Source organism: Capra hircus, unplaced genomic scaffold (genome assembly GCF_001704415.2).
Source record: "Capra hircus breed San Clemente unplaced genomic scaffold, ASM170441v1, whole genome shotgun sequence".
NCBI classification, from domain to species: Eukaryota; Metazoa; Chordata; class Mammalia; order Artiodactyla; family Bovidae; genus Capra; species Capra hircus.
The window spans coordinates 1-18,270 of NW_017206895.1; the positions used below are offsets into that span (position 1 = coordinate 1).

General features: G+C 35.8%; 1 protein-coding gene across 1 annotated transcript; it reads left to right on the forward strand.

The window, feature by feature from the left end:
* Positions 1 to 7,515: 7,515 nt before the first annotated feature.
* On the forward strand, positions 7,516 to 11,568 carry LOC108635129 (contactin-5-like; the record flags this gene model as incomplete). Its single annotated transcript, XM_018045405.1, has 2 exons — positions 7,516 to 7,697; positions 11,432 to 11,568. Coding segments are annotated over 2 exons (319 nt in total), but the record flags the coding sequence as incomplete, so codon positions are not given.
* Positions 11,569 to 18,270: the final 6,702 nt, after the last annotated feature.

The window sequence follows — 18,270 nt, forward strand, 5'->3', positions numbered from 1 at the left end:
GGGATCCTACACAGTAAAATAAGACATAGAAAGAAATAAAATATCCTAGAGACAGGAAAGGAAGAATTAAAATGTCTCTGCAAGCAGTAAGGTTCCCTGGTGGCTCAGATGGTAAAGAATCTGCAATGCAGGAGACCTAGGTTCAATCTCTGGGTTCGAAAGATCCTCTGGAGAAGGCAATGACAACCAACTCCAATATTCTTCCTGGAAAATTCATGGACAGAAGAGACTGGTGGGTTCCAATCCACGGGGTCACAAAGAGTCAGACATGTCTAAGGATCTAACACATCCATACCCTGCAGATGCAATAGGTATATATGTGTACTATGTTGAAAATCTACCAAAAAATACTAAAATTAATATTTATGGATGAATCATACAAAATATTTAAAAGGTATATACACTGAAAAATCAATAGTATTGCTGAAGAAAAATAAAAGAATGTCTAAATAACTGAGGAGATACACTGAGTTTATTGATTTCAAGGGCTTCCCAGGTGGCTCAGTGGAAAAGAATCTGTCTGCCCATGCAGGAGACTGGGGATGCAGGTGCCATCCCTGTGTTGGGGAGATCCCCTGGAGAAGGAACTGGCAACCCACTCTAGTATTATTCTTGCCTGGAGAATTCCACATACAGAGGAATTGGCAGGCTACAGTCTATATGGTTGCAAAACAGTCAGACACAGCTGAGCACGCACAGAAACATATTGATTACAAGACTCAGTAGTATTCAGATGTCAGTTCTCACCAAATTCACACATTAATTTGACAAAATCCAGTTAAAATTCCAGGAAACTTCAATTAGCAAATTATTCTTAAAATGTGCATTAAAATTAGAACACAGAATAGCCGATACAATTGGTAGAAAAAGACTGAACATAAAATTACTTAACACAGTTGATTTCAAATTTTTCTCTAAAAGTGTTAATAACCAGAAGTGAGGAACTGGCTTAAGCCAGGCTTACAAATTAATGGAACCAAAGAGTGTCCATAAACAGACCACACAAATGAGATTATTTTGTCATAAAAGAAAGCCAAGTAATTTAATGGAGAAAGAGTACTATCTTAAACAAATAGTGCTACAACATGTGGATATTCATGTTGAATAAAAAGTTAAAAGCCTTTGACAATGGCTAAGCATTTTGCCAAGGATGTAAAACCATCTGGAAATTTTATACATTGTTGGTGGAAGTATCAACTTATATGATTATTAAGGCAAATAGTCTGGCCCATTTTTCATACAGTTTCCTTATTATATAGTATAGAAATTCTACCCCCTAGTTACTAACCCAAAAGGAGACATAAAATTGTGTCCACAAAAAACTTACACATGAATGTACAAACTGTTTTTATTCATAATCACTTAAAAACTGAAACTAACCCAAATGTCCAATAGTCAACACCGGTAACTGGATAAAACAAATTGGTAGCTTATACATATATTAAAAGTGGTCAACAGTTAAAAGAAATGGACAACTGATACACATAGAAACATAGGCTGATCTCTCAAATGTTATTTTGAGAGAAAAAACCTGGCTAGAAAGGTTACAGTTGGTTAAAGATTGCCACCTGCCAATGAAGGAGACCTGGGTTTTATCCCTGGGTTGGAAAGATCCCCTGGAGGAGAAAATGACAATCCACTCCAGTATTCCTGCCTGGAAATCCCATGGACAGAGGAGCCTGGTGGGCTACAGTCCACGGGGTCACAGAGTCAAACATGACTGAGAGACTGAGCGTGCAGAGCACAGAAAGGGTACGGAAATGGTACAGACTATATGATTCAATTTACATTAGTTTAAAAAAGACAAAAGTTATCTTAAAATATGAAAGTCAGATTACTGATCACCTGGGACAGGGGTGAGGATGATTGGGAAGGAGGTGCCTAAGGAAACTTGTAAGAGGGAACGTAATGTCTGTATCATGATTAAATCTAATCAAAGCAATAGTTGAATAGGCATATACATTTGGCAAGATTCTTCAAACTATACACTTCAATGGATTCACTTCATTTTTGGTAAATTACATCTTTAAAAATGTTTATTTGTAAATGCCACTATAAGAGTAGTGTACATTACTCTTTCGTGGATATGTGCAAGAATTTCTCTGGGGATTGGAAATAATTCTACTCCCATTCCATTTCTTGAGTGATCTTCCAGACCATACAATGTATAATAACCATTCTCACGTGTAAGTTGATTCCAATAGCTTTCCAAAATGGCTGCACTAATATAAAACCTCACCATGTGTGTTAGACTTCTTACTGATTGGTATCCATGTGTACAATTATCAGGTTATTCAAAGTACTACATTTTACACATATGTTAGGCATGAAATGGAATTTATTATAATCTAAATTTGAATTTCCCTGATTATTAACAAGATTGAATATGCTGTCATATGTTTTGTCTCTCATTTCTATGAGTTGTTTTCTTATACACTTGAGTTCTTTTATTCAATCTCTTAGGCTTTGTCAGTCATTCGTGTGGCAAATAACTCTTCCTCGGTTGTGTTCTTTTATTTTTCAACTTTTTTGGCAGCATGTGAGATCTTAGTTGCCTGATGAGAAGCCGAACCCCTGCTCTTTGCATTGGAAACAGAGTCTTAACCACTGGACCACCAGGAAAGTTTTCACTTTCTTTTAATGAAAAGAAATTGTTCTTATTCATGCAGTCAAAAGTATCAGTATTTTATGGGTAGCAATGCTTTATATATCGTTTAAAAATTTAATTCTTCCCTGAAACAAAGACATGAAAACATTTTATATATACATAAAATATACATTTTTCTGCAAGAGTTACCATTGATAATAACATCTATTAAGCAGAGCCAGGAAAAGTGAAAATGGAAGATCATGTAGAAAACTGGTTCCTAGATCATGTTTGGTACATCTTTCTGTCCTTATTCCATTGGCCAGAGCTCAATCCATGCCCCTACCTAAAGGAAGATGGAAAAAGAGGTCATTACATGTCCAGGAAGAACGAAATGTGTTTTTTGAACACCTACCCAATCTATTCTTCTGAGGAATAGCTCAGTTCTTTCTTCACATTGAATGTACTCAATCTCATCTGGCCTCTGCATACTCTCAACTCCAAAATTTCCAGATCTCCATCAGGTCTAGATACGGATCATCTTGATTCTGTAACTTGTGTACTTAAAATATAAGTTAATTATTCACAGGAGAAATATTCTACTCAGAAAAAACAAGGAGTCTCAAACTAATCACTGATCCATCACAAGTATGAAATTCTCCTGTAAGGTCATTCTTTGCACAGCCTGTCTCTTTTTTGTGTGATTGTGTGGAGGAGCGTTTGGTTGTGGAAGAATGGGAGAGTTCATGATTAGACATTGATATGACTCTTTGTTAGAAATTATCTTGTCTATCTTCCAGGGTACCTTACTTCACTCTGACATTTTTCTTGTTTGTTTTATTTCATGGATGCAGTTGAAATGTGTTTTGAAGAGTGTTCCCTATTTGGGGCCTGTACAGATTTAGTAGCCCAAACTCCTGTATCTACCTTTGGAAGCTTAAAATGTATTTTAAGGCTCAAATGCTCAAAGTTTTGCTAAGAGTCTGTTTTAAATTCAGACTCTTGATTTATTTGACAGTGTACTCATTTCAAAGTCTAATTTACTTCTGACTTGTTTGCTTCCACTTAATTCAATGTGCTAATAACTTCATTCAATTTTTTTCAATGAATAATACTTGAATTACACAATTAATAAAAACTCTAAAAGCTAATTTTAAAGTCTTATCCAAAATAAAGCATACTTTTTTTCTCAATGGACATATAACTTTCACAATGATTCATTCTATATTTTAACTACAAATACTGATTAAAGTTACAAAAAAAAGACAAACTGTATGGGTCACTGTCTCTGTGTGTCAGAACATAAGGCATGTGGTTACCTTTGATACCAGAGGAAAAAGTAGACATACTTTTATTATCAACCATAAAAAATTTACACATAAAAAATTCTAGCTAGCAAAGTTAGAGTGGAATACTATGCTAATCAATAAAAAGGGATAAGGGAAATAAAAAATAGAAAGTCACAAATTAAAGCACAAAAATAATTAAAAATTCAAAATACATATTTTAAAGACTAATAAAATAGATAAACCTCTGACAAAGCTTATCATTATAGGTAACATTTATTGGTTATACATATACATATATTTGCAATATATGTATCTAAGTAATTTATAAGAACTTAGCTCACTTAATGCTCAAAATCATACTATGAGAATCATTCATTCATTTACTTCATAAACATTTAAGTACTAACTATGTGCCCAGCACTCTATGAGACAGTGTAGATATACTCCTGAACAAGAGAAATAATGCCAGCACCCTTAAAATATTTGCATTCTGAAGGAACAAATAATATTTTCATTTTAAAATGAGGAAACCAGACTCATAAAACTTAGATTACTTTCTGAAGGTCACATAACATCTGTGTGTTTGAATTTTATTTGAATGTAAATTGTATTCCCAGGTAGACCATGTTCCTAACCAATGTGCAGTGTTAAGAGGAGAGGAAGTTGAGAAAGCATATACTCATACCATTAAAGTTGTAAAGAAGATACAAATATAATCATCACAGTATTGCAAACATTTTTTTTTTGCCTCCTTGTTCTGTGCCAAGTACTTTAACTTATCAAATATTTATAACTACCCTCTGAAATAGGGACTATTACTTCTGAAATAAGAACTATTATTTCCACCATATTTTACATTTGGGGTAACTGGAAAAACAAAACAAGATGTCAAAAAATGATGAAATGATTCTTTTAAAAATCATGATTGTTTAAAAATTATTTTTAAGCATTTGGATCTTTAATTCATCTGAACTATATTCATGGGTTTGTTGTGAGATGGGAAATGCAACTCAGAAAAGATGTAGTTGCTCAGTTACTTTTATTCTGGGAAGTCTGACCGTGGAAAACACATTTAACTTCTACTACAATGTGTGACCACTTATAATAGAAGAGTTGTTTAAAGTTTTAAACAATTAGCATTTATATAGCTCACTGCTAAAATATTGAAATCATGGATGAAATACTTTTGATTTTCTAGGGAAACATGAATTGCTAAAGTAAACACAAACAGAAATTTAAATACAAATAGTTAAAGATAACAGAAGAAATTAAAAATGCTTTCCAAAACTAACTCCACTTATGATGAGGATGACTTTATTTTCATCAGTCTGATCAGTTTCTTAAGGAACATACAATTTCTCTACTATTGAAGCTATCACAATAGGAGATGCAAATATTCTGGCATGTTTACCAAGCTATTATCCATTACTATGACTCCAATTTTGTCAATGCTAGCTTATAAATAAAGCAACTACCAACTCACTAACAAGTATTTGCACATGTAAACCAGCAAACCTAATGAGTACAGACAATCTCACCTTTGAATATAGATGCAGAAATATTAAATTAAAAAATATAACAAGTCAATTCTTATACATATTAAAAGAACAATGTGTTAGGCCAATATAACAGTTATTTGAAAATGCAATATTCAGTTTTCGTAGATATTGATATATGTACCTAAACAAAGAAGCACAACTTGTCAACTCTAATATATCAATTTCAATTCTATCTTATACTTAAGAAACAAGTAAGAAAGATGTTAAGAAATAAACACTGTGTTTGATGTGGCATTGTTTCTAAAATTTAACACTGCTATTACTCCTGTCAGGAAAATTAGTGAAAAAATATCCTACATTTTACAATTATAAAATGTTACAAGAATCCAAGTAATATATACAAATCACTTTGATGTTTAAAAGAAAAATAACCCAGAAGACTACACAAATAAGGAGACTCTACTGTAGAGGAGGCATTTAGAATGGCTCTCAAAAGATTAGTAGGACTTTAACAGATATGATTGGAAACACAAAAAGATGTGTTTCTGGGTCAGGAGATGTGGAAAGAAATAGTGAGAAATAGAACTGAAAAAGCAGACTGAGTCCAGAGCAGAGAATGCATTAAATATAGATAGTAATAAATAACTCAGTGGAACAGAACTTGAAGACTGAAACAGATTTAAGCATGTGAGAACCAATTATATAGCAAAGGTAAAATTCCAAAAATTGTTGGAAAAGGAGTTTTAGTGATTCTAAAATAATTAGTTGCATTTCCCATCTCACACCAAAACCATGAATATAGTCCAGATGGATTAAAGATCCAAATGCTTAAAAATAATTTTTTAAAAAGCTACCAGAAAGACTGAAGGAAATATGGTTACATACTTGGACTTACAGATAATTCTTAAACAAATAAAAATTCTGAAGTCATGAAAAAACCTACAGATGCTTCTTTCTCCCAAAAGTATTTGTAAAACTTATCACAGATGCTATCATAAACTATCAGTATACCGAGTAAGAACTTTTCTGGTAAACAAACTCATAATGGCCCTAATACACAAAGAATCCTAAGAAATTAAACACTGCAAATAGGTAAACAGAAAAGTGAAAGAAATAGTTGAAAAATAACATAATTCACAGTGAAGCAGATTCAAATAGCAGATTCATAGTATAATTATGAAAAGATGTTCAACTTTCTTAGAGTTCAGAGAAATTGTAGCAAAATGTCATTTTGTACCTATCAATACTGATAAAAAACAGATTGATCACACAATGTGGTGGCAAGGATATGGGAAAACAGTCTCAGGTATTACTGATGGATGTGGAAAATGCTACTGTATTACTGAAAACAATCTGGCAGCACTTATTAAAATGAAAAATGGGCATGCCCTTGTGTTTGCCAATTCCACTTTTGTGAATGTCTGAAGTAGAAAATAAAAAGCAATGGCATATGATATATATGTGCAAAGTTACATTTAGCAATGTTATTCCTTAGTAGCAAAAAAAAAAAAAAAAGAAAAAAAGCTACACTGAATGTATAGAGAATGTTTGATTAAAATTCTGATGCATCTACACAAGGGAATAATATATAGCTATTAACCAGAATAAGTCAGCAGTTGATCTTGGATTTGATTTTTATTAATAAAAATTTTTTAATATGTGCTTATATATGCATCATAGAGACAAGGCGGGAAATTGCTTGCTAACTTTATTTCTTTCTGCAGAAGATGTTTGAAGGGATTGGAACAATAATGAGTTTTTAATTCATTTAGCTCATGACTCTTGTTCAACTTCTTATGATAAGCGTATATTACTTTTGTAAATTTCTCCAAATTACTTTCACCATTTAAACAATTTTACACAGTTTTAAAAAAGTAAAGTGTAGCATGTATATGTGTAAAATATAACCTTTGAATTGCTTTTCTGAAATACAAAAGAAAAGGAAACTCTCTTTCCTTGTAATCTAACTTATAAGCAGACAATCCACATGGAAACTGAAGTATATCAAACATCACATGGTTCTTAATTCTGATTACACTTTATTGCACTCAGCCTATTAAGTGCTTAAATTACCAGATAACAGAATCTATGTTCCTAATAGTGGAAAGTGTATTAATGGCATTTTTACTCCTTATTGTAGCCCAGTTCCAACAATCACATGGATGAAGGTTAATGGTTATATTCCTAGTAAGTCACGTCTGCGTAAATCTCAGGCAGTACTGGAAATACCCAACGTGCAGCTGGACGATGCAGGCATATATGAGTGCAGAGCTGAAAACTCACGTGGAAAAAATACCTTTCGTGGACAGTTGCAAGTATACAGTAAGTGTTCTCAGCAAAGTTTGATGCCCTGGTCCCAAGAGTCAAACTGAAAATGCAATTTGAACTAAACATTGTTAGATACATATACCATGCTTCTTTTGTATGGTAAATCATTGAGTAAAATTACCCTACCCACAGAAATGCTTTAAATTAAAAATAAATGAGGAATTGTCAGGTTCTTTTTATAGCATAAGTAATTGCTAACCTTAAAAATATTTTCCTAGCACTAAAGCTGTCATCTGAAGTTGCAAATCTTGTAATAGTTATTAACTTATTCTTGCCCTTGGCCTGAATCAGGAGTCACAATTTATTGCCCATGAACCAAATCCTACTAGCTGTCTTTTCTTTTTTTTGTAAATAAAATATTTTTGAAACACAATGACACCCATTTGTTTGCATAATGCCTGCATCAGCTTTAAGCACTGCTAAGGTAGAATTAAGCTGTTGAGAGACAGATCAACTGACATCAAAAGTGTCAAATATGTTCTATCTCATCTTTTACACAAAAACTTTGCTGGCCCTACACTAAATTATTGTATCTGTATGATAAATAACCTTCATGGCTTACAAATGTTTATATTTTCCAAAACTTTCAGAGACAACCGGGTTGTGTGTAAGAATTGGGAAAATCTACTTCCAAAATATATACAATCTCATCTTCTATAAATAGCAAATTATACTTTTCATATTTGCTTTTATAATGCATATTATATATAAAAGGTAAGTGATACTATTCTTATTTTCCAGATGAGGACACTAAAACTGAGGGAAACTGTAACACAGAGCACTGATACAAGAAAATACAGATCCTTACAATGTGAAATTAAACAAATTGCATATGAAGCTGACTCTGCTAGAAACTATAACTGTCACTGTATTCAAGATCAGTTCATCTAAAGTTATTCACAGGGAGGCTGCAAAATATTTTGAAATACTAAAATATTATTTCAACCTGTTTTGCTTTTATTATTTGTAATAAAGAAAAAACCTCCTTTAAAAGTTCAGCACTCCAACCAGATTTCCTATGCCATGCACATTCTGCTCACTCACTCATTGATTCAGCTAATGTTTATTAAATGCTATTACTGCACTATACGCTAATGATAGAGATTTGAGGAAACTCTTGATTGACCGAATAAGATGGAAAGCAAACCCCGCAGAGGGCAGAGCATGCTATCTGCTGTGATAAAAGCCTACGGGAGCAGAGTCCACTACTTTCTACCAGAGTGATTCAAGGAAAGCATTCCAGAGAATTTGTACCTTAAAGGTTTTCCCATCTACCAGTGGCCTGGAAGCCAGCTGGATCAGGACCCAGCCCCTACCATCAGTGGGCTGGTACCAGCCCCAGAACTCCCAGGATATAGCCAACTAGCTCAGGACACAGTCCCAGCAACCAGTGGGTCAGTGCCAGTCCTTTGCTACCGGGCCATGCAGCCAGTCGCCCAGTCCCACTTACCTCAAGCCACTGCATGAGGCAGGGTCTGGCAGCAAATGAGGCAGACATAAGTGAAATAGAGACTAAGAACAATAAACAAGATCAATGAAACCAAGAGCTCGTACTTTGAAATAAGTAAAACTGATAAACCTTTAGCTAGATTCATCAAGAAAAAGAGAGAGGGCCCATGTAAATAAAATCAAAGCTGAAAGAAGAGAAGTCAGCCAATACCACAGAAAGACAAAGGATCATAGGAGATTACTACAATTATATGCCAATAAAACGGACAACATAGAAAAAAAGAATAAATGTCTGGAAATGTACAATTTCCCAAGAAACAATCAGGAAAAAATAGAAAATATGAAAAGATCAATTACCAGTAATGAAATTAAATCAGTAGTTAAATAAAATAAAACAAAAACTCCCAGCAAACAAAAGTCTAGTACCAGATGGCCTCACAGGTGGTAAAGTCTATCAAAAAATTTAAAAAAAGGTTAACAACCCTCCTTTTCAAACTATTCCAAAAATTTGCAGAGCAATACTTCTGAACTCATTCTAAAATATCACCTAGTACTAAAACCAGACAAAAATATAGCACAAAAAATTTACAGGCCAATACCACTGATGAACATTCTCATGAGAGGATGGAAACATCCTCAACAACAACAACAAAATTAGCAAATTGAATTCAACAGTACATTAAAATGATCACACAGTGATCTAGTGGGGCTTATACCAAGGATGCAAGGATGTTTAATATCCACAAATTATTGTTTTATACCACTTTAACAAATCAAATAAAGAAATCATATAATCATCTCAATAGATACAAAAAAGCTCTGGACATCTTGGAATACACACACACACACACACACACACATATACATATAAAATGGAATGATACTCAGGCTTAAAAAATAAAAACGAAATCTTACTATCTGTGACAACATGCGTGGACCCAGAGGGAATTATGTTAAGGAAAATAAGTCAGAGAAAGATAAGCATCATATGATTTCACTTATGTGTAGAATCTGAAAAACAAAACAAATGAAAACAATAACAAAGCTATAACAGAGTAATAGATGCAGAGAACAAATAGGTGATTCCCAGAAGGGAAAGGGGTAGAGAGATGAAAGAAATAGATGAGAGAAATTAAGAGATTCAACCTTGAGAAAAATGTCAATGGAGGAAAGACACTTTAACCATGGCTTCCCTGACAGCTCAGTTAGTAAGGAATCCTCCTGCAATGCAGGAGACCCAAGTTCAATCCCTGGGTCGGGAAGATACACTGGAGACAGGATAGGATACCCACTCCAGTATTTTGGGGCTTCCCTTGTGGTTCAGCTGGTGAAGAATTCACCTGCAATGTGGGATACCTGGGTTCGATCCCTGGGTTGGGAAGATACCCTGGAGAAGGGAAAGGCTACCCACTCCATCATTCTGGCCTAGAGGATTCCATGGACTGTATAGACCATGGGGTGGCAAACAGACACAGCTGAGTGATTTTCACTTTTCACACTTTCTAAATTTCATTCATTTGGAATATTATCTTTGTTGAGAAAGAAATAGAGTATTGAAAACTTGCATATATAAATATATGCATAAAATGCCAGTAAATATAGAACAATTTTATATTAAATGATACTTGAATTTACAAATTATTTTTTGAAGCAATTCAGGCTTTATTAGGAAACAAAAAGCAGAACAGTTATTCAGTAAATGGGCTTGTTGTATTACTTCAAACTGTGCTAATGCTGCTCAATATTTGGAAGACAGATGCCTCTTGTTTAGAAAGATTTTTAGTTTAGAAAGACTTATTTCTAAACAGGTTCCCATGCTCTCCATGGGAAGAATCTATCACTTACTCCAAAGAGGGTAAAACAAGAAGACATGTAAGTTCTCTCCCTTATGACTGATTCATGTTGATGTATGCCATAAAACAACACAATATTTTAAAGCAATTATCCTTCAATTAAAAATAAATAAAATTTTTTAAAAATAAGGAAAAAAGTGCCTTTTGAAGAGGAAATATTTTAAAATTCAACAACAACAAGAACAGGAAGATATGGTTCACTTAGATTAAAAAGTGTTTCAAATTATTAAAATATCATCATGGTTATATTTTCACACAGGAAATAGAGTTCTCTGTGTAAGCGCCAAGTTTCTTCCAAAATCCAAGTTACATGAATTGATAAAATATTTAATGCTTATGAATTTGTTAACATTTCATAAAAACTTTTGAGTTTTGTGAAACGTTGAGAAATGAAATCACCCTTCTTTAATCCTTAAACCCTTACAGCATATCCACACTGGGTAGAAAAACTGAATGATACTCAGTTAGACAGTGGGAGCCATCTGCGATGGGAATGTAAGGCTACTGGAAAACCCAGACCCACCTACCGCTGGCTGAAGAATGGAGCACCCCTCTTGCTGCAGGTACTGTTGGTAACCATTAGTATGTTCCAGTGATATTTTAGTGGAATTTCACAAAGGACAAACTAACTTCCTTTAGTCTTATTGAAAGCCATTTCTTATTTATCCCTTATATTCGGAATGAGAAAGATAACATATAACCAAATTAATTTTTACTCTTTAAAAAAATTATTGAAATATAGTTGATTTACAATGTTGTGTTAATTATTTCTGTACAGCACAGTGATTCAATTATACATATATATATATATTCTTTTTAAAATGTTACTTTCCATTGTGGTTTATCATAGTATATTGAATATAATTGTAAGTATTGTACAGTGGAACTTTGTTGCTTATCTATTCTATGTATAAAAGTTTACATCTGCTAGCCCCAACCTCCTGCTAGATCCAACATCCGCCCCCCTGGCAAGCACTAATCTGTTCCCTATCTCTGTGATTCTGGTTCTGCTTCATGTATAGATTCATTGTGCAATATTTTAGCTTTCACATATAAGTGATATCATAGGTATTTGTCTTTTTCTGACTTACTTTGCTTAGTATGATAATCTCTGGTTGCATCTATGTTGCTGCAAATGACATTATTTTGCTGGCTGAATATTCCATTGTATATATGTGCCATATCTTCTTTACCCATTTATCTGTTGAAGGACATTTAGGTTATTTCCATGTCTTGGCTATTGCAAATTAGTGCTATTATGAACATAGGTGTGCAAACATCTTTTTGAATTACAGTTTTGTCCAAATATATGCCAGGAGTGGGATTGCTTGATCATATGGTAATTGTATTTTTAGTTTTCCACTGTGGTTGCACCAACTTACATAGCCACCAATTGTAGAAGAGGTCCTTTTCTCTACATCCTATCCAGCATTTGTTAGTTGAAGACTTTTAAATGATGGCTATTCTGACTGGTGTGAGGCTGTAGCTTATTGTAGTTTTTGATTTGCATTTCTCTAATAATTGGCAATTTTGAAAATCTTTTCCATGTGCCTGTTGGCCACCTGTGTATCTTCTTTGGAGAAATCTATATTTAGGTCTTCTGCCCATGTTTTTGTATAGGGTTCTTTTGTTGTTGTTGAAAAAAATAAAGTTTTCTTTTAATTTTAATTGGCCTCATTACTTTCTAGTAATACATCACTTCTTCAAATTTTATTCAATCATATAAGTTATATGAAAATATCAGTGATTACCATTAACTCATTGCCGTTTTTAGCAGACTTTTAGACATCATGTAACCTACTGCTGTCACTTTGAAGACAGTGGGATAATCAAAAAATAAAGTTGTTTGCCTGAGATTGAAACCATTTACCACAGACTAGGACTTGAACCTATCAGCTGGGACTCTAACCCAGCCAAAACCCACAATACCTGGTTTCAGGACTGAATGAAGCTCAGGTTCTTGATGTCCCATCACAGAAAGAATTCATTGAGAGGCAAAGTGATGGGTAAGAAATGGATTTATTCAGATTCAGAGAAAACTACTCTCCCCAGACAGAGTGTGGGCCATCACAGAGGGCAAGTGCAGTGCAAAATGTGGTGTGGTTAGCTTTTATAGGCTGGGTATTTTGTATGCTAATGAGTGTGAGGATTATTCCAACTATTTTGGGGAAGACGTGGAGATTTCCAGGAATTGGGTCATCATGCACTCCTTGGTCTTTTGACAGTGATTCGAACTGTCATGATGCCTCTGGGTGTATCATTAACCTTCCTGATTGAGGATGAAGGTCTAATCAAAGTCAGCTTGTCTACTATCTTGGACGCCATTTGATTCTAATAAGTTTATCTTGTGTCTTTCAGTTCAGTTCAGTAACTCAGTCTTGTCCAACTCTTTGTGACCCCATGGACTGCAGCATGCCAGGTCTCCCTGTCCATTACCAACTCCCAGAGTTTACTCAATTCATGTCCATAGAGTAAGTGATGTCATCCAACCATCTCATCCTCTGCTATCACCTTATCCTCTGACCTTCAATCTTTCCCCAAATCAAGATCATTTCAAATGGGTCAGTTCTTCACATCAGATGACCAAAGTATTGGAGTTTCAGCTCCAGTGTCAATCTTTGCAATGAATATTCAGGACTGATCTCCTTTAGGATGGACTGGCTGGATCTCCTTGCAGTCCAAGGGACTCAAAAGCATCTTCTCCAATACCATAATTCAAAAGCATCAATTCTCTATAGTCATCTCTCACATCCATACATGACTACTGGAAAAACCATAGCTTTGACTAGACAGACCTTTGTCAGGAAAGTGTCTCTGGCTTTTGAATATGCTGTCTAAGATGGTCACACCTTTTCTTCCAATGAGCAAACGTCTTAATTTCATGGCTGCAGTCACCATCTGCAATGATTTTGGAGCCCAAGAAAATAAAGTCTGTTGCTGTTCCATTGTTTCCCCATCTATTTGCCATGAGGTAATGGGACCAGATGTCATGATCTTAGTTTTCTGAGTGTTGAGTTGTAATCCAACTTTTTCACTCTCCTCTTTCACTTTCATCAAGAGGTTCTTTAGTACTTCTTCGCTTTCTGCCATAAGTGTGGTATCATCTACATGTCTGAGGTTATTGATTTTCTCCTGGCAATCTTGATTCCAGCTTGTCCTTCATCCAGTCCAGCAATCTCATGATATACTCAGCATATAAGTTAAATAAGTAATGTGACAATGTACAACCTAGACTTACTCCTTTCAGATTTGAACCAGTCTATTGTTCCATGTCCAGTTCTGTTCCTTTTTGACCTGCCTACAGATTTCTCAGGAGGCTGGTCAGATGGTCTGGTATTCCCATCTCTTTCAGAATTTTCCACAGTTTGTTTTGATCCACACAGTCGAAGGCTTTGGCATAGTCAATGAAGGAGAAGTAGATGTTTTTCTGGAACTCTCATTCTTTTCAATGATCCAAAAGATGTTGGCAATTTGATCTCTGGTTCCTCTGCCTTTTCTAAAACCAGCTTGAATATCTTGAAGTTCACACTTCACATACTGTTGAAGCCTGGCTTGGAGATTTTTGAGCATTACTTTACTAGCATGTGAGATGAGTGCAATTGTGGCAGTAGTTTGAACATTCTTTGGCATTGCTTTTCTTTGGGATTGGGAATGAAAACTGACCTTTTCCAGTCCTGTGGCCACTGCTGAGTTTTCCAAATTTGCTGGCATATTGAGTCAACACATTCACAGCATCATCTTTTAGGATTTGAAATAGCTCACCTGTAATTCCATCACCTCTATTAGCTTTGTTCGTAGTGATGCTTCCTAAGGCCCACTTGACTCTGCATTTCAGGATGTCTGGCTCTAAGTGAGTGATCACACCATCATGATTATATGGGTCCTGAAGATCTTTTTGTACAGGTCTTCTGTGTATTCTTGGCCACCTGCTTCTGTTAGGTCCATACATTTCTGTCCTTATTGAGCCCATCTTTCATATAATGGTCCTTTGTATCTCTAAGTTTCTTGAAGAGATCTCTAGTCTTTCCCATTCTATTGTTTTCCTGTATTTTTTTGCATTAATTACTGAGGAAATCTTTCTTATCTTTCCTTGCATTCTTTGGAACTCCACATTCACATGGGTATATCTTTTCTTTTCGCCTTTGACTTTTTGCTTCTCTTCTTTTCATGGCAGTTTGTAAACCTCCTCAGACAGCCATTTTGCCTTTTTGCATTTCTTTTCTTGAGGATGATCTTAATCACTGTCTTTTGTACAATGTCATGAACCTCTGTCCATAGTTCTTCAGGCTCTTGTCTGTCACATCTAATCTGTGAATCTATTTGTCACCTCCACTGTATAGTCATAAGGATTTGATTTAGGTTATATCTGAATGGTCTAGTGGTTTCCCTACTTTCTTCATTTAATCTGAATTTGACAATAAGAGTTCATGATCTGTGCCATAGTAGCTTCTGGTCTTGTTTTTGATGGCTGAACAGAGCTTCTCCATTTGTGGCTGCAAAGAATATAATCAATCTGATTTCGGTATTGACCATCTGATGATGCCCATATGTAGAGTCTTCTTTGTATTGTTGGAAAAGGGTGTTTGTTGTGATCAGTGCGTTCTTTGCAAAGCTGTATTAGCCTTTGCCTTGCCTCATTCTGTACTCCAAGGCCAATTTTCCCATTACTCAGGTATTTGTTGGCTTCCTACTTTTGCACTGCAGTCCCTATAAGGAAAAGGACATCTTTTTGTGTGTGTTAGTTCTAGAAACTCTTGTAGGTCTTCATAGAACTGTTCAACCTCAGCTTCTTCAGCATTACTGGTTGGGCATAGACATGGATTGCTGTAACATTGAATGGTTTGCCTTGAAATGAACAGAGATCATTCTGTCATTTTTGGGATTGCATCAAATACTTCATTTTGGACTCTTTTTTTGACTATGATGGCTACTCCATTCTTCTAAGGGATTCTGCCCATAGTAGTAGATATAATGGTCATCTGTGTTAATTCACCCATTCTAGTCACTTTAGTCACTGTTTCTAAAGTGTAGATGTTCACTCTTGCTATCTCCTGTTTGACCACTTCCAATTTGCCCTGGTTCATGGACCTAACATTCCAGTTTCCTATGCAATATTACTGCTTTTCATCATTAGATTTTCCTTTCATCATCAGTCACATTCACAACTGGTGTTGTTTTTGCTTTAGCTCCATCTGTTCATTCTTTCTGGAGATATTCTCATTGATCTCCAATAGCATAATGGGACCTAGCCAACCTGATGAGTTCATCTTTCAGTGTCCTATCATTTTGACTTTCATACTTTTCCTGGGTTCTCTAGGCAAGAATACTGAAGTGTTTTGCCATTCCCTTCTTCAGTGTATCACTTTTGTCAGAACTCTCCGCTATGACCCGTCCGTCTTGGTGGCCCTACACAGCATGGCTAACAGTTTCGTTGAGTTAGAAAAGTTGTGGTCCATGTGATCAGATTCATTCTTTTCTTTTATTGTGGTCTTTCAGTCTTTCAAAGCTTATAGAAGCCTCTGGATGGGAGAGACTGAGGGGACTGGATCTTGTTCGATGGTGGGGTCATGCTCAGTAAATCTTTAATCAATTTTCTATTGAAGAGCAGGGCTGTGTTCCCTCCCTGTTATTTGACATGAGGCAAATTATGGTGGAGGTAATGAAGACAATGGGCGACTTCTTCAAAGGTCCCATGCAAGCACTACTTCACTTTAGTTCAGTTCAGTCACTCAGTCATATCCGGCTCTTTGAGAGCCCCATGAACTGCAGCATGCAGGCCTCCTTGTCCATCACCAACTCCCAGAGTTCACCCAAACTCTTGCCATCGAGTCAGTGATGCCCCCAGCCATCTCATTTCTGTCTTCCCTTCTCCTCCTGCCCATAATCCTTCCCAGCATCAGAGTTTTCTCAATGAGTCAACTCTTCACATGAGATGGCTAAAATATTGGAGTTTCAGCTTTAGCATCCGTCCTTCCAATGAACTCCAGGACTGAGCTCCTTTAGAATGGACTGGTTGGATCTCCTTGCAGTCACAGGACTCTCAAAGTCTTCTCCAAACACTACAGTTCAACAGCATCAATCTTCAGTGCTCAGCTTTCTTCACAGTCCAACTCTCACATCCATACATGACCCAGATAATCATGATGGTGTGATCACTCACTGAGAGCCGACATTCTAAAATGTGAAGTCAAGTGGGCCTTAGAAAGCATCACTACAAACAAAGCTAGTGGAGGTGATGGAATTCCAGTTGAGCTGTTTCAAATCCTGAAAGATGATGTGTGAAAGTGCTGCACTCAATATGCCACAAATTTGGAAAACTCAGCAGCGGCCACAGGATTGGAAAAGGTCATTTGCATTCCAATCCAAAGAAAGACAATGCCAAGAATGCTCAAACTACCACACAATTGCACTCATCTCACATGCTAATAAAGTAATGCTCAAATTCTCCAAGCCAGGCTTCAGCTATATGTGAAGCATGAACTTCAGATATTCAAGCTGGTTTTGGAAAGACAGAGAACCAGAGATCAAATTGTCAACATCTGCTGGATCATGAAAAACCAGAGATTCCAGAGAAACATCTATTTCTGATTTATTGACTATGCCAAAGCCTTTGAGTCTTTGGATCACAATAAACTGTGGAAAATTCTGAAAGAGATGGGAATACCAGACCACCTGACCTGCCTCTTGAGAAACCTATATGCAGGTCAGGAAGCAACAGTTAAAACTGGACATGGAACAACAGACTGGTTCCAAATAGGAAAAGGAGTACGTCAAGGCTGTGTATTGTCAATCTGCTTATTTAACTTATATGCAGAGTACATCATGAGAAACACTGGGCTGGAAAAAGCAGAAGTTGGAATCAAGCTTGCCGGGAGAAATATCAATATCTTCAGATATGCAGATGACACTACCCTATGGCAGAAAGTGAAGAGGAACTAAAAAGCCCCTTGATGAAAGTGAAGAGGAGAGTGAGAAGTTGGCTTAAAGCTCAACATTCAGAAAACTAAGATCATGGAATCTGGTCCCATCACTTCATGGGAAATAGATGGGGAAACAGTGGAAACAGTCTCAGGCTTTATCTTTTGGGGATTCAAAATCACTGCAGATGGTGATTGCAGCCATGAAATTCAAAGATGCTTACTCCTTGGAAGGAAAGTTATGACTAACCTAGACAGCATATTGAAAAACAGAGACATTACTTTGCCAACAAAGGTCCGTCTAGTCAAGGCTATGGTTTTTCCAGTGGTCATGTATGGATGTGAGTG